Source organism: Anomaloglossus baeobatrachus, chromosome 2 (genome assembly GCF_048569485.1).
Source record: "Anomaloglossus baeobatrachus isolate aAnoBae1 chromosome 2, aAnoBae1.hap1, whole genome shotgun sequence".
Taxonomy (NCBI): domain Eukaryota; kingdom Metazoa; phylum Chordata; class Amphibia; order Anura; family Aromobatidae; genus Anomaloglossus; species Anomaloglossus baeobatrachus.
In genome coordinates, this window is record NC_134354.1 from 353,212,645 (window position 1) to 353,240,025 (window position 27,381).

The following is a 27,381-nucleotide window of genomic DNA, read 5'->3' on the forward strand; positions in this document are numbered from 1 at the left end:
ATGATGTCATGTGCAGACAGGTCAGTCTCTAACCTCGTATGTACTAGTGACATCACCTACAGAAGGACAAATCCCTGCTGACATCTCCCCACCCTATCCAGCTACACCTTTCTTGCGCCTTTGTATGTCCTCAGCAACTGAAGATATCATTTCAGCTTTATTGAGCGCTGATCTAGTCAGTGAGTTCCTATAATGATCAGCTGCAGTTCTAAAAGTGCTTGACTCACACTGTCTGGCTATATTATCTATAGGGGATTTGTATAGAATCTCCAGTGCATGTTATGAGATACAGTTTCACCCACAGGAGGACTTTTTCATCAGTGCAAGGCAGAGGTGACATACAAGTGCATCTCAATAAATTAGAAAATCATTCAAAAGTTAATTTATTTTTCAGTAATTCAATACAAAAAGGTAAACGCATATATTATATAACGTTATTACAAACAGAGGGATCTATTTCAAGTGTTTATTTCTGTTAATGTTGATGATTATGGCTTACAGCCAATGAAAGCCCAAATCCATTATCTCAGAAAATTAGAATATTATATAAGACCCAACTGAAAAAATGATTTCAAACTCAGAAATGATGGCGTCTACTGAAAAGTCTGTACAGTAAATGCCCTCAATACTTGGTCGGGCTCCTTTTGCATGAATTATTGCATCAACGCGGCGTGGCATGGAGGTGAGCAGCCTGTGGCACTGCTGAGGTAATATGGAAGCCCAGGTTGCTTTGATAGCAGCCTTCAGCTTGTCTGCATTGTTTGGTCTGAGGTCTCTCATCTCTCTCTTGACAATATCCCATAGATTCTCTATGGGGTTTAGATCAGGCGGTTTGCTGGCCAATCAAGCACAGTGATACTGTGGTTATTAAACTAAGTATTGGCAGTTTTGGCAGTGTGGACAGGTGCAAAGTCCTGCTGGAAAATTAAATTTCCATCTCCAAAAAGTTTCTCAGCAGAGGGAAGCATAAAGAGCTCTAAAATTTCCTTGTAGACGGCTGCGCTGACTTTGGTCTTGATAAAACACAGTGGACCTACATCAGTAGATGACATGGCTCCCCAAATCATCACTGATTGTGGCAACTTCACACTAGACCTCAAGCAGCTTGGATTGTGGCCTCTTCACTCATCCTCCAGACTCTGGGACCGTGATTTCCAAATGAAATGCAAAATTTACTTTCATCTGCAAACAACACCTTGGACCACTGAACAACAGTCTAGTTTTTTTCCTAGTTGGCCCAGGTAAGATGCTTCTGGTGTTGTCTATTGGTCATGAGTGGCTTGACACAAGGAATGTAACACTTGTAGCCCATGTCCTGGATACATCTGTGTGTGGTGGCTCTTGCAGCACTGACTCCAGCAGCAGTCCACTCCTTGTAAACCTCCTCCAAATTTTTGAGTGGCCTTTTCTTAACAATCCTATCAAGGCTGCAGTTATCCCGGTTGCTTGTGTACCATTTTCTACCAAACATTTTCCTTCCACTCAACTTTCCATTAATATGCTTGGATACAGCACTCTGTGAACAGCCAGCTTCTTTAGCAATGACCTTTTGTGGCTTACCCTCCTTGTGGAGTGTGTCAATGACTGCCTTCTGGATATCTGTCAAGTAAGCAGTCTTCCCCGTGATTGTGTAGCCTACTGAACCAGACTAAGGGACAATTTTAAACGCTTAGGAAGCCTTTGCAAGTGTTTTGTGGTAATTATTCTAATTTTCTGAGATAATGACTTTTGGGTTTCATTGGCTGTAAGCCATAATCATCAACATTAACAGAAATAAACACTTGAAATAGATCATTCTGTTTGTAATGAGTCTATATAAAATATGTGCTTCCCTTTTTGTATTGAATTACTGAAATAAATTAACTTTTTGATGATATTCTAATTTATTGAGATGCACTTCTATTTCAGCTGTATCACATAGGAGGAAACTCACCTGTATACATCACTGGACAGCACTTATCTAACAAACTGCAAGCACACGCCATTAGAGGATATTTACAGCTTTCCTCTGCTCTGCCAGCATTTATCATTTGTTTTGATTTTCGGTGTTAGCACAAACACCTGACAGGCTCTGGTGCGAAAGGGTAAAACCTGCTGACACCTTCCTGACCAGGACAATTTTTACAATTCTGACCAGTGTCACTTTATGAAGTAATAACTCTGGAACGCTTCAATGGATCCCAGTGATTCTGAGATTGTTTTTTCAGGACATAATGTACTTCATAACTGCAATACAGTAGTACATACAACCACACTCTAGAATCCTAACAATGAATAAGGGAACTCTGGTATTTTATTACTGCTATAGGAATATTTGAAAAAAGAGATACTTAACTTATGTCGTGGTTACCAGGCTCACATGCATCGGCAACACAGTACATAAGCTAAATATCTCTGCTTTGAAATATTCCTATAGCAGTAATCGAAAACCAGAGTTCCCTTATTCATTGTTAGCATTTTAGTGTGTAGCTGTATGTGTTTTTGTATTTATATTGTTTTCAGCTCACACCTGTTCAGACCTGTTGGATGTGCAGTTCAGTCTTTTTTGATATATTGTACTTCATGTTAGTGGTAAATTTTGGTAAATACAATTTGCGTAAAAAAAAAAGAAAAAACAACATTTTTTGAAAATTTTGCAGTTTTCTAACTTTTTAATTTGTATGCCCTTAAACCAGATAGTTATAACACAAAATTATTAATAACATTTTCCACAAGTCTACTACATTAGGACAATTTTCAAACATAGTTTTTTTTGTTAGGAACTTAGAAGGTTTAACAGTCCATGTGCCAGAAAATACCCAAAAGTGACACCAGTCTATAGACTGTACCCCTCAAACCCACATTCAAGAAGTTTATTAAACTTTAGGTACTTCACAGGAATTAAAACTATGTGGAAGGAAAAAAATTATAATATTTTTTCCAATAAAAATAAATGCATTTTCACAAGAGTACGGTAACTGGAAAAATTGCAGAACAAATTGAACGGTGCATTTTCTCTTGAGGACGCTGATACCCCTTATGTGGTGGTAAACTAAGTTTTGGGTGTGCGACAGGGCTCGGAAGGGAAGGAGAGCCATTTGACTTTTGGAGCACAAAATTGTCTGAAATTGTTAGCGGACGCCGTGATACGTTTGCAGAGCTCATGAAGTGCTTAAACAGTGGAAACCGCCCCACAAATGACCCTATTTTGGAAACTACACCCCTCAAAAAATGTATCTAGATGTTTGGTGCGCATCTTGAACCAACAAGTGCTTCACTGAATTTCATAATGCTGAGCCGTGGAAATGAGAAGACATTTTTTGTCACAAACATCTGGTTTTAATCCCATACTTTTTGTTTTCACAAGGGTAATAGGAGAAAATGAACAGTATAATTTGTTGTGGAATTTCTCCCAATACTCCATATCTGGTGGCAAACTAATGTTTGGGCAAACGGTAGGGCTCAGAAGGGAAGGAGCGCCATCTTGAGTGAAATAGAGATTGCGGACGCCATGTCACATATGAAGAGCCCCTGACATGCCAAATAGCATAAACCCCCACAAGTGACCAAGTGACCTCAGTTTGGAAAATACACCTCTCGAGGAGTTAATTAAGGGGAGTAGTGAGCATTTTTAAACCCCAGATGGTTCACAAAATTGTATAACACTGGGCTGAGTAAATGTAAAATTATCATGTTTTAATTTTCAAAAGGGTTAATAGAAGGAAAAGTAGAATGGTACAATTTGTACACCAATACCCCATATGTGGTCAAAAACTACTTTTGATGCAAAGTACACAGTGAAGAAGAGAAGGAGTGCCACACTGCAGTTCAGATTTTGCTGGAATGGTTTGAGGGTGCCATGACACATTTACAGAGCTCCTGAGATGCCAGAACAGCAGAGCCCCCCAAAAGTTATGTCATTTTACACACTACACCCTTCAATGAATTCATCTAGGGGTGCAGTGAGCAAATTAACACCACAGGTGATTCACAGAATTTTATACCATTTGGTAGTAGAGAAAAAATAATTACATTTTTTTCACCCAAATGTTTTAGCGCCACGTTTTTAATTTTTAAAAGGGCTAATAGGAAAAAATGAACCTTAGAGTTTGTTTTACAATTTCTCTTGTGTATAACAGTACCACACATGTGGTCAGAAACTACAGTACTTTTCAGGCACAGTGCAAACACAAAAGGGGAAGAGCGCCAAATTATAGAATAGATTTTGCTGTTATAGCTTGAAGGTGCCATGTCACATTGGCAGAGCCCCTTAAGTGCCAGAACAGCAGAAATCCCCCACAAATTACCCCATTTTACAAACTGCACCCCTCAATGAATTGATCTAGGAGTGCAGTGAGTATATTGATATCACAGGTTCTTCACAGAATTTTAAGCCATTGGGCAGTAAAGAAAACAATTACATTTTTGGCACTTAAATTTTGTTTTAGCCCAAGATTTTACATCTTCACTAGAGGTAATAGGTAAAAATGGCACCAAAATTTGTTAAGACATTTTCTGCTGAACCTAGCAATACCCCATATATGCCTATATAGTACTGTTTGGCCACACTGCAGGATTCAGGAGGGAAGGAGCACTATTTGAATTTTGGAGAGCAGATTTTCCTAGAAAAGTTTGTAGACTCCATTTACAGAGCCCCTACATGCCAGAAGATAAGAATTCCCCTCAAATGAATCCATTTTGGAAATCACCCCCCTACGGGTGTAGTGACTATTTTCACTCCGTGGGTGATTTCCAGAAACGAGCAGAGGATTTTGCAGAATGAAGATTGTAAATATGCCATTGTAGTGCCCGTAAAATGTAATGTCCATACATTGTGCCTAGTTTGTGCTTCTGGAGAAATGTACCCAGTAATTATGTGGTCTCTTCTCGCTACTATACTGAGAAACATGTTGACGCCAACTGTGGGGTAAAGAAGGAGGGGGGGCACTTTGAATTTGGGAAAGCAGATTTGGCTGGATTTCTTTTGGGGGTTGGAGAAAGATAAGCTATGGCATCTTCCAGAGCCTTTCGGCTACAAGTAGTGTTGAAACCCCTGTATTTTTTGTTAACAGATGACAAAGCGGGTGTTACGGAGGGCTGTCTGATATTAAAACCTACAGGAATATCAGACAGTCAGGGTCCACCGTGCAAAGACTCTGCTGCAGACTATGGCAGAGTGCAATACCTCTGTTAAACTCACAGATTTATATAATTAGTAAATAAGGCAATTCCTCCCTTACTTGGAGGGTGTGTGGAATGATCTCTGTTAATGATCACAGAGACAAAAGCAGTGAGTGTGAAATGGCACCTACCTAGGTCCGCTCTTCTAGTGGTGCAAAAGAGACGGACAGCAGCGTAAGCTGCACAAAGCTCCTACCTGCGTTCGCTCCACTAGTGTGCGAGGACACGAACCACTAGATATGGCACCTGCCTAGGTCCGCTCTTCTAGTGGTGCAAAAGAGACGGACAGCAGCATAAGCCGCACAAAGCTCCTACCTCTGTTCGCTCCCCTAGTGTGCGAGGATACGAACAACTGCCAGACGCAGTATAAGGAACGTTACCCTAGCGGCAACGTCCATCTACGAGTAGAATCACAAGGCCCAGCCGGACCATGTGCCTCAGGCACCTGCCTATGTCCGCTCCACTAAAATGTAAGGATACGGACTCCAGCCGAAGCTGTAAGGTATAAGAACGCTACCCTGCCGGTAGCGCTCACCTAACATAGACAGAGAGATGCCTAGAGGGACGTGCACAGGGTGTCTACCCTCATGCATGAACCAAGAGGACTGAGCGCCGGGCGGCGTGCGTCAGGGTCTTATATAGACTTTGTGCCTCATCCAAGATGGAGGACACCAGAGCCAATCCGCTGCCAGAACGACAGGAATGACATCACGCTGGCCTATCACCGAGCAAAGCGTCACAAGCACATGACCAGCGGCCAATCAGCTTAGAAGGTGTCAGAGACATGTGACCTCGTGTCAGCGATGATGTCACCCGCACATGTGCAATGGCTCCAAGATAGGACTTAGTCTCCAGCGCTTGCACATGTGCAGTAGCAAGAAATCCGAAGATAGTCTCCAGAGCCACAGCAACTGTAACAGCGGGGACTTGCTGTATTTTTGTAGAATGAGTTGAAGCTTTACTGAGAACATTTTACATTATATTTTGGATCAAAATTATCCTGTGCTCTACACTGAGCACTTATATTGGGGTTTATATCCACATTTCTGAATGATGTGATACAGATGAACCCCACAATGGATCCAGTCACTATAATGAGGCAGCAGGGTTACATTGGACTTTGAACTCAGTTCAACTGTCTTTTTTTTCAGAAGTGCACAACAATGTGGCTGACCGCACTTATAAAAAGACAGACAAGGTCAAACCATAGGCCAGAGAACGTCCAAAATTACTTCCTCTTCCTCATTATAGTGAATGTTCCATTCATGATTCGTCTGAATCAAGTATTTCACAGATTTACATGTAAACCCTGCTGTAAGTGCTCGGCATAGAGCGCAAGATAAATGTGAGCCACGTATTACCGCGATCTTTGGGAGGAAGTATGAACAATTCAACAGCAGTCAAGAATTGCATTTATTTATTTTTTACACCGTTTCACCATGCGGTATCAGTGATAAGACGGCTGTGATGATAGTCACTACACGGACCCATCCAAGAGATAGACAAGTCGAAGGCTCCGAGGTCAGGTACCAGGACAGCACGTCAAGATAAAGGGAATAGATGCGGGGGTAGTCAGGTCACAGTCCGGAGTCAGAATATCTGCAGGGTAGCAGATCAGAGCAAAAAAACAAGGCAAAAGGTCAAAATCAGAGGTCTGGCAGCAAATTATCAATCCACAGGGCACAGATAACTGAGAACAACAAGCCTGACTGAACAGAAGGCTAACGCTGGTTTCACATTAGTGGTATTCTTCTGCACTGCCGGATCCGGCACAAGTGCAGTACAGTTTAATACAGTTCATAGGCATCGCGGCAAGCTCCGGTCACATGCTGTCACATGCTCCGCTCACATGTGACCGGAGCTTGCCAGTGAACTGTATTGAACTGTACTGCACTTATGCCGGATCCGGCAGCGCGGCAGAATACTGCTAATGTGAAACCAGCGTAAGACTGGCAGTGATCTGGGATAAACTGCTCAGCTATATAGCTGGCCAGTAATCGGGAACTGAGAACACCTGCAAAAGCCCAGAACCTCCCAGTATGAAATGGATGACAGAATTGTCACTCACCCAACTGACAGCACAGCAAGACCTGATCACTGAAAAGAGGAATTGTGACAACAGCTTTATTAGAGTCAGTATCGGTATGATTATAGTGATACCAGATTTTATATGGGGTTTTTATGTTTGACAACTATCACATACTAAAACAACAACTTAAAAAAACTTTTTGCATCGCCATATTTTGAGAGCTATAATTTTCCTATATTCCTACTGACATGTGACTCATGTGAAGGCTTGCTTTTTGAAGAGTTGCTGTTTATATTTGTATAATTTTAAGGCACATAACATTTTTTTTTTATTGTTTTCTATGATGATTTTTGGGAGGAAGAATGAACAAAAACCAGCAATTCAAAAAATGCTCTTTGTTTTTTTTTTACGCTGTTCACAGTGTGGTATAAGTAATAAGACAGCTTTATTCTTCGGCTCAGTACGATTACATTGATATCACAATTATATCATTTATGTTTTGCTGCTTTTACACAATGAAAACAATTTTATAGAAGAAAGAATTGTTTTTGCATCGTTACAGTGGTGTGAAAACGTGTTTGCCCCTTCCTGATTTCTTATTCTTTTCCATGTTTGTCAAACTTAAATGTTTCAGATCACCAAACTAATGTAAATATTAGACAAAGATAACACAAGTGAACACAAAATGCAGTTTATAAATGAATGTCTTTATATTAAGGGAAAACGAAAGCCAAACCCGACAAGGCCCTGTGCGAAAAAGTTATTGATCTGTAAACTTAATAACTGGTTGGGCCAACCTTAGCAGCAACAACTGCAAACAAGCATTTTAAATATCTGGCAATGACTCTTTTACAATGCTCTTAAAGAAGTTTGGCTAACACATCTCGCAGAATTGTTGCAATTCAGCCACTTTGGATCGTTTCCAAGAATGAACCGCCTTTTTAAGGTTATGCCCCAGGATCTCAATCCTGATTAAGGTAAGGACTTTTACTGTCAGGCGTGCATATTGCTAATCCCTGCCTTGCCTAGCAGTCCCAGTACATAGTAGCACAGATAAAGAGATCTTTAGAAAAAGTATTTCTAAAGATCCTTCATTATATGCTAATGAGGCCTGCGACTAGTCGCAAGGGCGTTAGTTCCCTTGGCTAGCTGGCCCTTTAAGCATGTAAGCACGCCCCATGTGCCAACATGCTAATGAATGCACAGATTCAGAGGCATGGTCACGCTCACTTCTGATGCCACACTGGATTTCGGTTCAGTGTGCATGATCCCCGGACTTCCGATCAAATTAGTGTAGTGCGCATGACCGGAAGTGATGGGGACTGCTGATCATGCAGACTGACCTTATGGGCGTGCATATCATAGAAGATCTTAAGAAAAACTTTTTCTAAAGATCTCTTTATGTGTGCTACTAGATACAGGGATTAGAAATATGCACCCAGAACTGCTTGTGGTTCTGAGTGCATATTGCACTTAAATATGCACCCAGAACTGCTTGTGGTTCTGAGTGCATATTGCACTTGACAGGTTCCCTTTAATTTTGTTTTTCTTAAGCCATTCAGAGGTGGACTTGCTGTTGTGTTTTGTATCACTGTCCTACTCCATATTCCAGGTGCGCTTCAGCTTGAGGTTACAAAAAGATGGCCAGACATTCTTCTTCAGGATTTTTTGGAGGACAACAGAATTCATGGTTTCATTTACCACAGAAAGTCTTGAAAGTCCTGAAGCAGCAAAACAGCCACAGACCTTCACACTACCACCGCATTTTACTGTTGGTATGATGTTCCTTTTCTGAAATTCTTTGTTATTTCTACACCAGATATAATGGGACATACACCTTCCAAAAAGTTGAATTTTTGTCTCGTCAGTCCACAGAATATTGGGATCATCAAGATATTTTCTGGCAAATCTGAGATGTGCCTTTATTTTATTATTGATCAGCAGTGGTTTTAGTCTTGGAACTCTGCCATGCAGGCCATTTTTGTCTCTTTCTTATGTTGGAGTCATGAACACTGACCTTAACTGAGGCAAGTGAGGCCATCAGTTCTTTGGATGTTGTTGTGGGGTCTTTTGTGACCTAATTGATGTGTCATCACTGCACTCTTGGGGTAATTTTGGTTGGCCGGCTACTCCTGGGAAGGTTCACCATGATTCCTTGTTTTCGCCATTTGTGGATAATGGCTCTCACTGTGGTTGCTGGTGTCCCAAAGCTTCAAAAATGGCTTTATAACCTTATTCAGATTGATAGATTTCATTTTGTTCTTGATTTTCTTTGGATCACAGTATGATGTTTAGTTTATAAATCTCTTTTGGTCTACTTCACTTTGTCAGTCAGGTCCTATTTAAGTGATTTCCTTATTGACAACAGGTGTGGCAGTAAACAGGCTTGGATGTGGCTAGGAAAATTGATCTCAGCTTCCCAAAGACGTGATAAACCTCAGGTAATTTATGTTTGGGCGGGGGGAGGGGCTTGCAATCACTTTTTCACACAGCACCCTGTATGTATGGATTTCTTTTTCTTTTAATAATAAAGAACTTAATTTATAAGCTGCATTTTGTGAGTGCACTGAATGACAGCTTCTTTTTTTAAGAAAAACGCAACAAAAAAAGAGAAATAAAAGCAGCTATTTGCTGCGTTTTATACTAACAATTTTTGTTACGAAGAGTGAAGGTTTTGACAGAAAGAAAAACAAAAGCTAAAAAAATGCCACATGTGAACATAGGCTTAGAATATCTCACACGTTAAATATTTGCGGCAGATTTTTCAACTATAAATACTGGATTGTTGGCAGAACAACTCTGCTTAAGATATATACATTTATGCATTTTTTTCATTCATTTGAATAAGCAATAAATGCTACAAAAATGCTGAACAATTGACATGCAACTAGAGTTGAACGAGCACCTAACTATTCGTACTTGCTACGAATAGTAGCGGGGAATAATCGCAATGTAACTAGAAACCTCAATGCCGTACTATTCACTACTCGCACAAATAGTACAGCATTCGGGTTACTCGTTACTTTGCGAGTATTCCCTATTGACTTGCATTGCACATTATTTGAAATGAATACGCGAGTATTAGACAGCACTCGTTATGAGTATAGCAAGTACGAATGGTTAGATACTCAACTCTACATGTAACGTTGAAAATACGCTTTGACGGCTTAAATCTGCAAAAAAAAGCAGCATGAGATTTGAGAAATCTCACCCATTTTGCCAACACCATAAAAGACTGCGTTTTTTTCATTGCAAGAATGTGTGAAAAAAAACTGAACAAAGCCCCTAAAGAGGTTGCCTCGTCAAATAAAATGTACAGTAAATGCACGGTTGTGGCCAAATGTGTGATGCTTCTATTTGGCTTCAGTGATGATAGTGAAGAAAGCTTATCGCATTTGTGGGATTTGCAGAGAGCTGGCAATGACCGCGGCTCTCTGCAAATCATGTTATCACGCCCACAGGGCGGAAATGGCAGACAAGTTTGGAGAACTAACGCCCCATTGACTAGTCAAAGGGTTAATTTGCATATGAAAAGGATTTTATAAAGACTTTTTTTCCCTTTTTTCAATATGTGTTTAAGTGTCAGGCTGTATAAATGGCTGTATAAATACAAGAGAACAAGAGTCTCAAAGTGCAACAAAATTTATTACGTGCAAAAAAACAGTGATATGTTTGTTATTTAAGGACTGATATCTTCAGAGGCGGGGCACGGCGATGGGCGCAGCCTGGGCGCCTTCGTACGCCAACCTCTTCCTGGGTTACTGGGAGAGGTTGTTTTTTGGTGACGGAGGGGCTGGGGCTAGCGCCCATGTGCAGTGTTGGCTAAGATATATCGATGACGTTTTCATTTTTTGACAGGGCACGGTGGAGCAACTTGAGACATTCATGGGGGAATTGAACAATACAATTTTTAACATCATATTGACGTTCAAGCATAGCAACAGTTATGTTGACTTCTTGGACATTAAAATATCAGTAGGTCCCGAGCGGGTCATACAAACCGATGTCTTATGAAAAGATACATCTGTCAACACACTGCTGCATGCTTCATCTGCTCATACCCCCTCCACTATCCAAGACATACCGACTGGACAATTTTTAAGGATGAAGCGGATCTGCTCGTCAGATACCACCTTTGAGCATCAATCGGCCGACCTTAAGCGTCATTTCCAGGACCATGGTTACAGCAATTGTACCATCAGGGGGTTACTTAAGGGCTAAGAGGACACATAGATCTCAGTTGCTCTGTTACACATCTAGATGGATATCTCCGGAGCCTGAAGTACGATTTATAGGTACATACAATCACGAGTGGGGCACTATGAGGGAGGTCCTAAACAAACACTGGCCAGTACTTTTGTCTGACCCGGTGTTGTCGAATCTCCTATCAGAAGCCCCACTCGTGACGGAACGTCGTGCCAGAAATTTGAAGGATATCTTGGTGGAGAGCCACTACGTCCCCCAGTCCAGAACCCTTTCTGTACTAGAGGCCCGATGGTGGGCTGCTTTAAATGCGGTTATTGCATCGCATGTAGGAACATAGTCCGTAGTAAGAATTTCTCTTCCTCTGATGGACTCAGAACATTTGACATCAGGAAATACATCATATGCAATACTACACATGTGGTGTATTATGCGAAATGTACATGCTCTCTGGTCTATGTGGGGCTCACTTCCCGTGACCTCCGCATTAGGGTCAGGGAACATTGAGGCAGCGAGTTCAATTACGGACATTACATTATTCAAGACACTGCCTCGACATTTCAAGGCCTCTCATAAATGTGATTTATTATTGCTTGAGGTGCGGGGTATCGATAGTGTCAATTGTGGATTCAGAGGTGGAAACGTCAGGAAGAAATTAGCCCAATGTGAGGCACACTGGATCCACACTTTGGACACATTGGTCCCGAAAGGACTTCATGAAAGTTTAAGTTTTGGTCTGTTCCTCTAGCAATCCTTTAATCGTTGGAGTGCGTCTTTTCTTAATTTATTTTGCGCGGTTAATTTTTAGTTTTTGTATACTATTCTCTTACTTCCCCCTTTCTTTTCCGCTCTGTGCCACTTTATGCTCGATTATTATAATATTGATGCATATCAACTGTGTTATCCTTAGTTACTATCTGTCTGTTTGCATATTATAATGCATTTTTATATATCTATTACACCCAGAATTACATAAAAACAATGAACAACCACCAGCCATTATCCTAGGGTCATTATCCTTATGACAGAATGTTATCCATGGACTATATTGCTACAGGACAAGAAACAATAAGAAAGGGAAAAATAGAAATTTCTATGGTGGAAAAGAAATGTGTTACTATGCATACTGCATGTCCTGTTTGGGGAACATGTCTTGTCATATATTATTGCTCTAGGTTCTATGTATTTTCCATACAATTGTACTGTCCCTTTATGGTTTGTTTGGGCACATGACGTCCCACGTGTAGAGATTGCTATGGTTACCTACATACACTTCTCTGTACGCACAACGCGTCCGCGCCTTCTTGCCGCCGGCACGCTCGCCGCCAATATGGCGGCCGTGCATGCGCAGGAGTGGGATGACTCGTTCCTGCTCTCAAGCGTGCGCGGTCCCGCCTGATGGCTCGCCTGCCCGCGTCATGACATCAGTGGACGTGCGCATACGTCGTTCAGGAGAGTGACGCAGGTGGAAACACTACGAGTTACCATTTAAATACCAGGCGGCACGGAGCGTGGGTACACTCTTCTCCCTCCCTGAAAAAGCTGAATGTGGGTATATTTACCACAAGGCGAAACGTACGTCGGTGGATGATGGGGGAGTATTTCATTCTTTTTGCAAACAGAACTGATGCACGGGTCAGTTTAGTTAGCACCTGGCACTTTACTATCTTGCTTTCCCATGGGGTTATTATATGTAGGCTTTATGTATAGATTACATGGCCATTGTAAATTAGCAAAACAACTTTTGCACTATGCACTTTTTTGAGCCTTTGTACTGCCTCATATAATTTATATATGACTGTTTTCATCCCAATGTTTAACTGTTTTATATCTGGATGAACATCACCATGCCAAATTACTTTTGTGCTGCTACTCTTGTTCTGTTTTTATAACTTTGTTCACTCTTTTATCAACATATCACTGATTTTTTTGCACGTAATAAATTCTGTTGCACTTTGAGACTCTTGTTCTCTTGTATTTATGCTTATTTATGAGTCTGTGCTGATGGTCATGTGACCTCTTCAGCCAATAGCCTGTGATTATGTCATACATCGCTATTCGGGGCTTTTTGCTTATAACTTGTATAAATGGCTAGACAGGGTATTTAGTAGTAAAGCTCTGTTTATCTTTTTTAACCCCATAACTAGCTTGCAATTTTCCGGGGGGGGGGGGGGGGGCTTGTTTTCCTCCCCTTCTTCAAAGAGCCAGAACTTTCTTAATTTTAGCTGTGCGAGAGCTTGTTTTTTGAGGAACGCTTTTTACTTTTGAATTACATTATTTATTTTATCATGTGATGTGCTGGAAAGCAAGAAAAAAAATCCAAGTGTGTTGATATTGAAAATAAAGTGCAATTTCACAATTATTTTGTTTTCTTTACCATGTTCATTATATGGTAAAACTGATATGGCAATATGATTCCCCAGGTCAGTATGAGTTCACAGATACTAAATGTGTATGATTTTTTTGTCTATTTAAAGTGGTGGAAAAAAATGGAAATTTGTAAGAAAAAACATTCTGCTTGTGTGGCCACTTTCTGAGTCCTGTAATGTTTTCATTTTTCGGGATCTGAGGCTGTGCGAGAGCCTATGTTTTTGCCCTCAGTAGACATCTTTACAGGTACCATTTTGAAAGCGATACAACGTTTTAATCACCACTTTTCATTGCAATGTTGTGGCAGGAATAAAATTGTGATTCTGGTGTTTTGATTTTTTTTTCTTGTTACATTGTTTACGGATTAATTTATTGTATATTTTGATAAACAAGACATTTACGAATGCAGCAATACCAAATATATATTTTTTGTACTGTTTTATTTTTAATGGGGAAAAAGGAAAGTGATTTGAACTTGTTTTTACGAGTACAAACATGAAAAAAAACCTTTTTTTTCTCTCTTTTTACAGTCTTCGACTTGAAGCTGCAATCGTCCGATTGCTTGTACTGTACATAGCAGTGCATTAGCACTGCTATGTATAGCTAAAATCACGATCTCTAGGGCCCTGCATTCAGAGGAGAATAATATGGCAGACACGTGGCTGTCATGGCATCCCACCAACGCACCGCGATACCGTCACGTTACAGCGTGGAATGACGCGCTAGTCTGCCAGTACGTGTTAAATGCCACTGTCAGAGATTGATTTATCAGGTTAACAGTAGTGGACAGAGCTCTGATCCAACCACGGCTGTTAGAGGCACATGATGGCTGATTAAATCACCCATCTTGTGCAGAGAAAAATGCAGGCTTGGAGTTGAACCCTCCTCGTGAAGGAGTTAACAGATAAATGGACAGACACAATTAGGATCCTCTGAATTCCAGGTTCAAATGCAAGCAGGGACCCCATTGATTTAAATGGGTCTAGCTTGATTATATTTGTTGTTTATTTTTACAACAGAAGAAAAAGTTTGACGTGCTGGACTTTTTCTTCCTTTTTAAAAAAGGAACATCAAACGGGAACCAGACAGACCTCATGTCGGTCAATGAGGTGCCTATGCTTCCATTTGAAACAGGAATGCAACAGATTTCAAATCCGTTGGTCTGTTCTAAATGGAGGGGATAAACAAAAAGTATAACTGGATCCGTGAACAGATCCTCATTCCCAAACAACAAATTGATAATGCTCTTGTTTTTAGATCCCAATTTCAAGGTGCTTCATGTAATTTTGAGAGTATTCTGAGTAGAGAGGGTAAAATATATGAACACATGCTTAAATGCATGCATTTTTGCAATTGGATTTCACTAAAATATATGCACTGTTTTTTATTATTATTATTATTATTATTATTATTTATTATTATTATTGCGCCATTAATTCCATGGCGCTATACAAGTGAAAAAGGGTATACATAAAAACTAGTACAACAATCATTAACAGTACAAAACATACTGGTACAGGAGGAGAGAGGACCCTGCCCTCGAGGGCTCACAGTCTACAGGGAATGGGTGAGTGTACAATAGGTGAGGACAGAGCTGGTTGCGCAGTGGTGTACTGGACTGAGGGTTATTGTAGGTTGTAGGCTTGTCAGAAGAGGTGGCTCTTCAGATTCCTCTTGAAGCTTTTATGGTAGGAGAGAGTATGATATGCTGGGGTAGAGCGTTCCAGAGTATGGGGAGGCACGGGAGAAATCTTGTATGCAGTTGTGGGAAAAGGAGATAAGAAAGGAGTAGAGAAGGAGCTCTTGTGAGGATCTGAGGTTGCGTGCAGGTAGGTATCGGGAGAGTAGGTCACAGATGTAAGGAGGAGACAGGTTGTGGATGGCTTTGTAGGTCATGGTTAATGTTTTGAACTGGAGTCTTTGGGCAATGAGAAGCCAGTGAAGGGATTGGCAGATTGGTGAGGCTAGGGAATAGCAAGCGGAGAGGTGGATTAAGCGGGTTGCAGAGTTCAGGATAGATTGGAGGGGTGCAAGACTGTTGGAAGGGAGGCCAGAGAGCAGGAGGTTGCAGTAGTCAAGGCAGGAGATGATGAGGGCATGTACTAATGTTTTTGCTGATTCTTGGTTAAGGAAGGCACGGATCCGGGAGATATTTTTGAGTTTTAGTCGTCAGGAGGCGAAGAGCGCTTAAATGTGCGGCTGGAAGGATAGAGCAGAGTCGAGGGTTACTCCAAGGTAACGAGCTTGTGAGACTGGGGAGAGTGAGCAGCCATCAACTTTGATGGATAGGCTTGGCGGAGGAGTTGAATGAGAAGGAGGAAAGACAATGAATTCTGTTTTGTCCATGTTAAGCTTAGTAATGAGGTAACATCAGGTCCAGAGAGGTAGATCTGATTATCATCAGCATAGAGATGATACTGAAAGCCGTGGGACTCTATGAGCTGTCCCAGGCCGAAGGTGTAGATGGAGAACAGCAGGGGTCCAAGAACTGAACCTTGGGGAACACCAACAGATAGAGGGTGGGATGAGGAGGTGGTGTGAGAGTGGGAGACGCTGAAAGTTCGGTCGGTTAGGTATGAAGAGATCCAAGATAGGGCCAAGTCTGTGATGCCCAGAGAGGAGAGAATCTGTAATAGGAGGGAGTGGTCTACTGTGTCGATGGCAGAGGACAGGTCCAGGAGGAGAAGGACAGAGTAGTGTCGCTTGGCTTTGGCAGTTAGTAGGTAGTAGTGACTTTAGTTAGGGCAGTTTCAGTAGAGTGATGCGGTCGGAAGCCAGATTGTAGCTGGTCAAAGAGGAAGCAAGAGGAGAGGTATAAGGACCGTTCAAAATGGATATGCTGTTCCAGTAGTTTTGAGGCATAGGGGAGAAGGGATATGGGGCGGTAGCTAGACACAGAGGAAGGGTCAAGAGAGGGCTTTTTAAGGATGGGTGTGATCGAAGCATGTTTAAAGCATGAAGGGAATACACCAGTTGATCGTGATAGGTTGAAGAGATGGGTTAGGGCTTGGATGAGGACTGCGGTGATGTTGGGGATGAGGTGCGACGGGAGCGGGTCAAGTGCACAGGTAGTTAGATGTGATCTGGAGAGTAGAGTGGAAAGATGATCTTCTGTCATGGGGAGAAACTGGATTTGGAGGAAAAGGGCTGAGTAGCTATGATGAGGGGCTGTGGGGATTGTGGGCCAAAGCTTGCTCTGATGTTGTCAATCTTCTGCTTGAAGAAAGAGGCAAAGTCTTCAACTGAGATGAGAGGAGAGGGAGGTGGTGCTGAGAGACAGAGGAGAGAATTGAAAGTGTTGAATAGCTGTTTAGGGTTCTGAGATAGAGAGGATATGAGGGATGAGAAGTAGGTTTGTTTTGCCGCAGTGAGTGCAGACTTGAAAGTGGTGAGGGACTCTTTATATGCACCGAAGTGCTCAGTGGAATGAGACCTCTTCCATCTGCATTCAGCAATTCTGGAAGCCCGTCTCAGTTCTTTAGTATGGCTCGTGTACCAAAGTTGCCTGTTGATTTTGCGAGTTTTGGTATGTGTGAGCGGGGCGGCCAATTCAAGAGCTGCAGAGATTGTAGTTTTATATAAAGTGGCTGCAGCATTTGCATCATGTAAGGAAGCAATGTCTGCGAGAGCGAGAAGGGACTGAGAAAGGGAGTGTAAATCAAGGTGATTGAGATTTCTGCGAGGGTGCGAAAGTTTTTGAAGGGGGGAATTGTGTATTTGGAGAAGAGAGGGAAGAGAATATGAGTGGGTTGTTGTAGCTGTTTTCCATTTATAGCCTCTGTTTTATTGCTGGCTATAGAATGAGTAACTGAGAATCCGTCAGTGAGCTTTTTAGTTCTGAGTTACGACAGTTGGTTTTTACTCTTGAGAAAGAAGCCAATCAGAAGTGGAAATGCATTGTGAAATAAAACACACTTCATTATAATACTGGATCAAAGATTCTCAATCTCGGTTAGAACAGTCCAAAACCATGATTTCTTCTGAGCTCCAGCAGATTTGGGGCCACATGAAAGTTGAGCTGAACTTTGTCTTCATAAATCACCTTCTAAATCACACATGAATTATAAACGCCAAATGGGCTGAATGACGGATTCTCAGATAAATAATTCTGCAGCCAGCAACAGACAGTGCATATAGAGGATATAGAAGGCAAAGTGATAATTTCAGCCAAGACTACATGGATAATGAAATAAATGCCCCAAAGTGACATTTTCTTTTAATATCCTGTGGTCTGGAAGCTTGAGAGGCACAATAGATATCTGAACATTACCAAAGCTGGAAGAAAGAAGCTCTTTTATAACATGTACAAGATTAATGAAGAGGCTCTCTGACATGCTTCTCTAAATAACGCGGCCACATTTTTACATCTATTACATGAGCATGAGCCGAATGTACTTTCAGTGTATGACATCTGTACTAAATATAGAGTATAAAAATGTAGGTGGAAGTGTATATTGTCCTAACGTTTACCTCCAGATCCTGATCCAGAATAAACATCGTCTGTATCATCCTCATCAAGGAAATCGTCATCTCCAGAACTTTCCAGATCAAATGGTTTTTCATCTTCAAATTCCTTGCGCCATCGTTGACCCTAAAAGAAGTAAAGAAATACTATTACATCTACAGGTAACAAATAATTGGACATTATGACAGGGGTTCAACCACTTTGGAGACTTTTGTGATATTCAGCTTATAGGAGAGCATTTAAGTCTAATAGCACATGCTAAATATACAAGTCCAGCTGGAATGTAAAGTGATGTGAATTCATTAAAATATCACTTTCATCCATACTGTAAAATACTATCCATAAAAAGCTGTTCCTTTTATTATAAGATCATGTCATATTATCCAGGCGGGTAGGTAGCAGCTTGGTTATTCATCATTTCTCTACAGCAATTATGGGAATGGCCGGTGTCCCCCCTTAGTTTAGCTCAGCCAGTGATAGTGTTTTCTCTTGCTGTCAATAACACAGGGATAATGGAGTCATTCTATAAGTACAAGAAAAATTCACTCTTTAAGAATACATGATGGGGGAATTAGGTAATTATATGGGGGGGGGGTTGTAGGAAAAGGTGTGCTAGAATTGAAATATTTTAAGAATAGAACTCACTTGTTAAATCAGTCCATTAGTGCTGCTACATTCAGCATGTACAATATATCACAAAGGTGAGTACACCCCTCACATTTTTTGTAAATATTTTATGATATATTTTCATGGGATAACACTGAAGATATGATACTTTGATACAATATAATGTAGTCAGTGTACAGCTTGTATAACAGTGTAAATTTGGTGTGCCCTCTAAATAACACAACACACAGCCATTAATGTCTAAACCGCCGGTAACAAAGGTGAGTTTACCCCTAAGTGACAATGGCCAAATTGTGCCCAAAGTGTGAATATTTTGTGTGGACACCATTATGTTCAAGCATTGTCTTAACTCTCTTGGGCATGGAGTTCACTAAAGCTTTACAGGAGCCACTGAATCCTCTTCCACTCCTTTACGATGACAGCATTGAGCTTGTGGGTGTTAGACCTTGCGTTCCTCTACTTTCCATTAGAGGAAGCTCCACAGATGGTCAATAAGGTGTTGGTCTGAGACATGCTTGGCCAGTCTAGCACCTTTGCCCTCAATTTCTTTAGAAAAGCAATGGTGGTCTTCAAGGTGTGTTTGGGGTCATTATCATATTTGAATATGAAGGGAGGGGATCATGCTCTGCTTCAGTTTGTCACAATACATGTTGACATTCATGGTTCCCTAAATGAACTGCAGCTTCTCACAGCCGGCAGCATTCATGCAGCCTCAAACCATGACACTTCCACCACCAGTGGCGTACCGTCAATAGAGGAAGACCACGCCGCTGCTATGGGGCCCGTGAGCTGGAGGCAGGAGGGGGGGCCCGCAGCTAACAGCCCAGGCTCCTTCCCTTTCATCCCTCAGCTCACCGGGCCCCAGGGGGCGGGGCCGCCATCAGGGCAATGAGGGGGCCCGAGTCGCTCATAGAGAGCTGCCCTCTCTCTTCCTGCACTGATCTATTTGATCGGTACCGTGCAGGACAGGAAATGTACTATGGAGGCTGCGGTGAAGGACCGGTCATCTAACTAATCATGTGCCTGATCACATGACCAGTGAACATGCAGGTCCTGCTGTTCAGCAGCTGCAGCCTCTGTGCAAGTCCCCGTGGTTTCTCTCCTGCTCTTCATTGATCAGAAACTGCAAGATGAGGTAATGTGTAGTGTGTGTAACTGTGCATGTAGTCTGTGTCTCTCTCATTCCCTGTCTGTCTCTGTTTCTCTCTCTCTCTCATTCCCTATCTGTCTGTCTCTCTCTCTCATTCCCTGTCTGTCTGTCTCTATCTCTCTGTCTCTCTCATTCCCTATCTGTCTGTCTCTCTCTCTCTCTCTCAATCCCTGTCTCTGTCACTTTCTCTCTCTCATTCCCTGTCTGTCTGTCTCTGTCTGTCTCTCTCATTTTCTGTCTGTCTGTCTCTGTCTCTCTCATTCCCTATCTGTCTGTCTGTCTCTCTCTCTCTCTCATTCCCTGTCTGTCTCTCTATCCGTCTCCCCACCAATATCATATTACCTCACACATAAAGGGCACGTTACACGCTACGATATATCAAACGATATGTCGTCGGTGTCACGTCGTAAGTGAAGCACATCCGACGCCGTTTGACATATCGTAGCGTGTGACAGCTATGAGTGTCTGTTAACGAGCAAAAATACTCACCTTATCGTTGCTCGTTGACACGTCGCTCATTTTCTAAAAATTGCACGTCCTTCTGCGCGCCGGTTGTTCATCGTTCCTGGGGCAGCACACATCGCTCCGTGTGACACTCCGGGAACGACGAACACAGTTTACCTGCATCCCGCCGGCAATGCGGAAGGAAGGAGGTGGGCGGGATGTTTACGTCCCGCTCATCTCCGCCCCTCCGCTACTATTGGCCAGCCGCTGTGTGAGGTCGCTGTGACACCGAATGTCCCTCCCCCTTCAGGAAGAGGATGTTCGCCACCCACAGCGAGGTTGTTTGGAAGGTAAGTACGTGTGACAGTGGGTTTACGGCTTTGTGCGACACGGGCAACAAATGCAATCGCAGGAGAAATTGATACGTGTAAAGCAGGCTTAAGCTTCTTACACTAGCAATGTCCTTTGTTGCCCATAATAATCCTCACCTCCTAGCTCCATTGACTTTAATGAAAGGAATTTTTTTGGAGAGTAACTGTAAGGCTTAAGCCACACGGCATGATAATCCTGCACTCGCAGTACACCGGTGTACCGAGTGCAGTGCGAGAATGGCAATAGCCAGCTATGGAGGAGAGAGGGAAATAAATCCCTCCCTCCCCTCCTGAGTGCCAACCCGTTCCCCACAGCTGAGGTCCGATCGCATGATCGGACCTCAGTCGCAGTGACACTCGGCTCTTGCTGTGCTTCCAGCATGAGCAGAGTGTCATGCGAGGATCGCACTAGTGCCCTGTGTGGCCCCAGCCTAAAGCGTGGGGTTAAATTTTCTCTTCAAAAAATAGTCTATGACTTTCCCTGAGTCACATGAGGTATCTGTGCAAAATATCATGATTGTAAATGAGACGGTGCAAATTCCTATAGCGGACACACATATACATATACATATATATATATATATATATATATATATATATATATATATATACACACACATGCACACCTTTATATATTAGATATACACATATGCCTGACGATTCTGTCTGGGGTTCGTCATTTTAATGACCCAAAAAATGGTGCATTCAGCTTTTTTCGGGCTGTCAAGATGACGACTAGCGGTTAATGTTTGATTGGTGAGGACTGTAGAATTGGAGATTTATAAAGAGTGATGGAGGGACTGTGAAAGGTTGGAAATCAGTATGCAAAGGAGGAGCTCAGCTCCCCCAGTAAAGGCATCACCTGGGTCCTCTCTCTGAGGCCTGCAACACACATCCGTAGAAAACGTGCGTGTTTGGTCCGTTTCCGTATATACCGGAGACACGGCCAAACGTGCACCAATGTTATTTAATGTTTGAGGACACATGTGCGTTTTTCATTAAGGTCCGTGTGCGTGCTACGTTTGTGTCTCCGTTTTGCACGGAAGCATGTCCGTTTTCAGCACACAACACGCAGCACGGACCCAATGAAAGTCAATGGGTCTGTGTGCACGTCCGAGTGACATGGACGCATCTCTGTTTGTTCCCTGTACGTTTTGTGCTTTTTTCATGTGATGTTGGTCTTTTTTCTTTTTCTGTTTCGTTCTCTCCCTCAGTCCGTCGGTCGGTCGGTCTTTCTCTATGTCTGTCGGTCGGTCTCTCTGTCTTATCTGTCCCTCTCGCTGTCTGTCGGTCAGTTCCCCCTCTCTCTCATACTTACCGTTCCCCGATCTCCGATGCGGCGCTGAACTGCTGTTATAAAAGCTCCCCGACTTCATTGTCATGCCGTGGCTCTGTCTGTGTGCTGTGTACTGATTAGCGGTCACCCGTGAAGGACTCACCGGTGACCGCTAATCCCCCGAGTGACTGAAGTGAGCAGCCCTCTCTCATACTCACTGCTCCCCGATCCCCGGCGCGGCTCTGCACTGCTCTTATAAAAGCTCCGGCGGCTTTTACTATTTTGAAAAAGCCGGCTGCTCATTAATCAATCTCGTATTCCCTGCTTTACCCGCCCACAGGCGCCTGTGATTGGTTGCAGTCACACACGCCCACCACGCTGAGTGACAGCTGTCTCACTGCACCCAATCACAGCAGCCGGTGGGCGTGCCTATACTGTGCAGTAAAATAAATAAATAAATAATTAAAAAAAACGGCGTGCGGTCCCCCCCAATTTTAATACCAGCCAGATAAAGCCATACGGCTGAAGGCTGGTATTCTCAGGATGGGGAGCCCCACGTTATGGGGAGCCCCCCAGCCTAACAATATCAGTCAGCAGCCACTCAGAATTGCCGCATACATTATATGCGACAGTTCTGGGACTGTACCCGGCTCTTCCCGATTTTCCCTGGTGCGTTGGCAAATCGGGGTAATAAGGAGTTAATGGCAGCCCATAGCTGCCACTAAATCCTAGATTAATCATGTCAGGCGTCTCCCCGAGATACCTTCCATGATTAATCTGTAAATTACAGTTAAAAAACACACACACCCGAACAATCCTTTATTAGAAATAAAAAACACTAACAAAGTCCCTCATCACCAATTTATTAACCCAGACAAAGCCCTCCATGTCCGGCGTAATCCACGGACCTCCAGCGTCGCATCCAGCACTGCTGCATGCAGGTGACAGGAGCAGCAGAAGACACCGCGGCTCCTGTCACCTCCACGCAACAAATGAGGTGAGTAGCGCGATCAGCTGTGCTGTCACTGAGGTTACTGGATCCAGCGGTGGCCGCGATTAACCTCAGTGACAGCAGCTGATCACGCTCACCTCATTTGTTGCGTGGAGGTGACAGGAGCGGCGGTGTCTTCTGCTGCTCCTGTCACCTGCATGCAGCAGAGCTGGATGCGACGCTGGAGGTCCGTGGATTACGCCGGACATGGAGGGCTTTGTCGGGGTTAATAAATTGGTGATGAGGGACTTTGTTAGTGTTTTTTATTTCTAATAAAGGATTGTTCGGGTGTGTGTGTTTTTTAACTGTAATTTACAGATTAATCATGGAAGGTATCTCGGGGAGACACCTGACATGATTAATCTAGGATTTAGTGGCAGCTATGGGCTGCCATTAACTCCCTATTACCCCGATTTGACAACGCACCAGGGCAAATCGGGAAGAGCCGGGTACAGTCCCAGAACTGTCGCATATAATGTATGCGGCAGTTCTGGGTGGCTGATGACTGATATTGTTAGGCTGGGGGGCTCCCCATAACGTGGGGCTCCCCATCCTGAGAATACCAGCCTTCAGCCGTATGGCTTTATCTGGCTGGTATTAAAATTGGGGGGGACCGCACGCCGTTTTTTTTAATTATTTATTTATTTATTTTACTGCACAGTATAGACACGCCCACCGGCTGCTGTGATTGGGTGCAGTGAGACAGCTGTCACTCAGCGTGGTGGGCGTGTGTGACTGCAACCAATCACAGGCGCCTGTGGGCGGGTAAAGCAGGGAATACGAGATTGATTAATGAGCGGCCGGCTTTTTCAAAATAGTAAAAGCCGCCTGAGCTTTTATAAGAGCAGTGCAGAGCCGCGCCGGGGATCGGGGAGCAGTGAGTATGAGAGAGGGCTGCTCACTTCAGTCACTCGGGGGATTAGCGGTCACCGGTGAGTCCTTCACGGGTGACCGCTAATCAGTACACAGCACACAGACAGAGCCACGGCATGACAATGAAGTCGGGTGAAGTTCACCCGAGTTCATTCTCATCGCGCAACTCTGTCTGCTGTCTGCCGACATGTATCAACGACATTGTGCATCACACACACACACACACACACACACACACGGAACATTTCACACGGACAACACACACACGTCAGTTATTTCACTCACGCACACACGGACATTCCACACGCACATACGGCTAGCATACGGGATACACACGCAGGCCACACATACCATAAAAACGGACCTAAAAAACGGAAAACGGACCCGAAAAACGGCCCGTTTTACACGGACGTGGTTTTAACGGATGTGTGTTTTCAGCCTGAGGGACGGTGCAGGGAGGTCAGCTCCGTGTTCAAAGAGGCAAAGTCCAGCAATAGAAAAAAGTTGTTTCTAGCATCACGTCCAAGAAATAAGGTTAAAAAACAATTTTATTCCATAACTTACTTGTGCAGATCTAGCAGGATATACCTGAGACTAAGAACCTCCGTTAGGTGTGAAACGTGTAAGCCATTGTTTTATACTTCATGGACGTCCATCCGGCCTAGTGTTGGTTTTAACCTTATGGAATAAAATTGTTTTTTAACCTTTTCTTGGACGTGATGCTGGAAACAACTTTTTTCTATTGCCAAAGGTTCGAGGGGTAGAGGTGGAGCGGTGGTGGAGTCTGAAGGGGGCCCGAAAATTTTGTCAGTATCGGGCCCGGAAATTCCTGGTGGCAGCCCTTGCTGGAGGGGCCCGGGGCGGCTGCCCATGGTGTGTGTGTTTTCACTTTCATGCATCATGCCCCCGGGGCCGTCACCAAGCAGCTGATTAATGCCGCTGGGAGCCGAAACTGTTTGTATAACTGCAGACTAGCCAACGCAGAGATTCACACTCGCCCACACTGCACACTGTGCACGGACTGTGCTGAAGAGGAGGGAATGGCCAGGCAGCAGCTTCTTCTAGTAAGAGATGCCAGGAGGAGAACAGCCAATCAGGAGAGGGGGTGGAGCTTGTTCAGTACAGCCGCGGGAGAATGAAATGATGAAAAGAAAAACAGTGCAGGAGTGAAGAAGGAGTAGAGACCACAGAAAAGAGAGAAAAGCAAACAGAGAGCAGAAAAACAGTGAGAAGCGGAGAACAGAAGGAATAGAAAGAAAAAGCAGAGGACAGGAGGAGCAGTCAGGAAGACTCACAGGACGTGCAGCAGGGAGGCCTGAGCCACTATCATCATCTCTCACAGCACAGGAGCAGGTGAATATTATAATATACAAACATCTGCCTGTAACACTACAGAAAAACTGCCCTGTGCTGTGCCATCACTCTGTGTGTGTGTATGTGTGTGTGTGTGTGTGTGTGTGTGTGTGTTGCCCCTGTGCCAATACTGTGTGTTTGTTGCTCCTGTGCTGTGCAATCACTGTGTGTGTGTTGCCCCTGTGCCAATGCTGTGTGTGTTGCCCCTGTGCTGTGCCATCACTGTGTGCGTTGCTCCTGTGCTGTGCCATCACTGTGTGTGTGTGTGTTGCCCCTGTGCCAATGTTGTGTGTGTGTTGCCCCGGTTCTGTGCCATCACTGTGTGTGTTGCCCCTGTGCTGTGCCATCAGTGTGTGTGTGTGTGTGTGTATTATCCCTGTACTTTGCAGAGTTTTACTATAGATCCTAAAGCTGTGAAGAGGGTCATAATCATTACCATTAAATGGGGGGAGACAGATGTGAAAATTTATATGGTGTGTAGTGAGGGGCACGAAGAAGGACATCCCTACTTTAAGCCAAGTTCACATATTGCAGATTTTTTAGGGATTTGCGGTGTGAATCCACTGGTCTTGGTGCAGTGGCCTTTGCTCAGTAACAGGATGGTGGTTATATTCAGACTCTGTGGTGATATTTGGTCATGGTGTGGCGGCATTATTTTGCAATATAATAATACATTGCAAACCTTTATATGGTAGGTGTTGTTCAGTAACACTATGTAGTAGTATGTGTTATTTCTGACTATAAGCCGCCCCCAGTAACGCATGCCGGCCCCCAGTAACATGTATAATGATTATTATGATAATATTTTGTTTGTTTTTTTATCGGTGGGGGGACCCCATTCAGACTTTTGCTATGGGGCCCCATGATTTCTATGTACGCCCCTGTCCACCACCATGCTTGACTGTAGGCAAGACACACTTGTCTTTGTATTCCTCACCTGGTTGCCGGCACTCATACTTAGCACCATCTGAACCAAAGAAGTTTATCTTGGTCTCAGCAGACCACAGGACAGGGTTTCCATTAATTCATGTCCTTACTCTGTACACGTAGCATAAATGCTGCATTTTTTTCTGCAGGTGTCTGCAGCCCGCAACACAATAACAATCTTCTCTGATTATCGTGTATTTGCTGTGTTTTTTATGCGATTTCCATGACATTTGATACATGTTTTATGCAGATGTGAATCTGGGTTTTTAATATTACAGAAAAGCTTTGATTTTGCGTTTAAAAATGAAACGCACTTTTTTCGCTTCCATTTTTTTTCAGGCTCCACAAAGAAGCTTATAGAGAAAAAAAACACCAAGACCGCACAGTTCAGCGGTGTCTTTATGCGCACCGAGGGCGGAGAGTTCATGACGTCTCATCCACTTTACTTGGACACTTAGTCCGTGTTCACATGTAGTGTAAATGTTGCCTTTTTTTCTGCTGCTTTTTTGCACATATATTCTGCTGTGTTTAAATGTCCAAGCAAAGTGGATGTGATTCCATGAAAAGACGCCGCTGAACTCTGAGGTTTTGGTGATTTCTTTTTCTCTAGAGGTTTCTATGTGGAGGTTAAAAAATGCATTTTCTGTACAATAAAAACACTTAAAAACACAGATTCTCATCTGCACCAAAAACGCACAAAATAATTGCGAAAAAGCATAAAAATGCAGCAAAGATTCAATAATCAGAGAAGATTGTTATTGTATAATTTGGTGCAGACACCAACAGAAAACATAAAACACCGGATTTATACAACATGTGAACACCGCCTTATAGACACAAAAAAGCAATGTCATATAGTGACGCTTATATAAATATGATAAAGTTCTCGCTGCTATGAATGAATGAACAGTCTGCAGTCTGCGTCTGTTGAACCTCTCTCACTGCCAAATGGGTGTGGTTTGAGGTGTGGCTAGGGGCGTGACCATAATTTGCCACAGCGCGCTGCGGGCCACATGCTTTGTCCCGCTTTCTCTTCTTCAAAAGTTGGGAGGTATGATGTATCAAATGTAGTATATTAAACTAGTACTTTAACATATTAATCAAAATGATATTGTAAATAATTGACATGACTTTACCTTCCT

The 27,381-nt window shown here is 43.1% G+C and overlaps 1 protein-coding gene across 1 annotated transcript in view; it reads right to left on the bottom strand.

The window, feature by feature from the left end:
• The window catches only part of SDC3 (syndecan 3), a 160,118-nt gene that overhangs the window by 16,928 nt on the left and 115,809 nt on the right, over window positions 1–27,381 (bottom strand). The window contains exon 2 of the mRNA XM_075336004.1: window positions 18,233–18,353. Within this exon, the coding sequence (XP_075192119.1) occupies window positions 18,233–18,353 (121 nt within the window). The remainder of the gene's footprint in view (window positions 1–18,232; window positions 18,354–27,381) is intronic.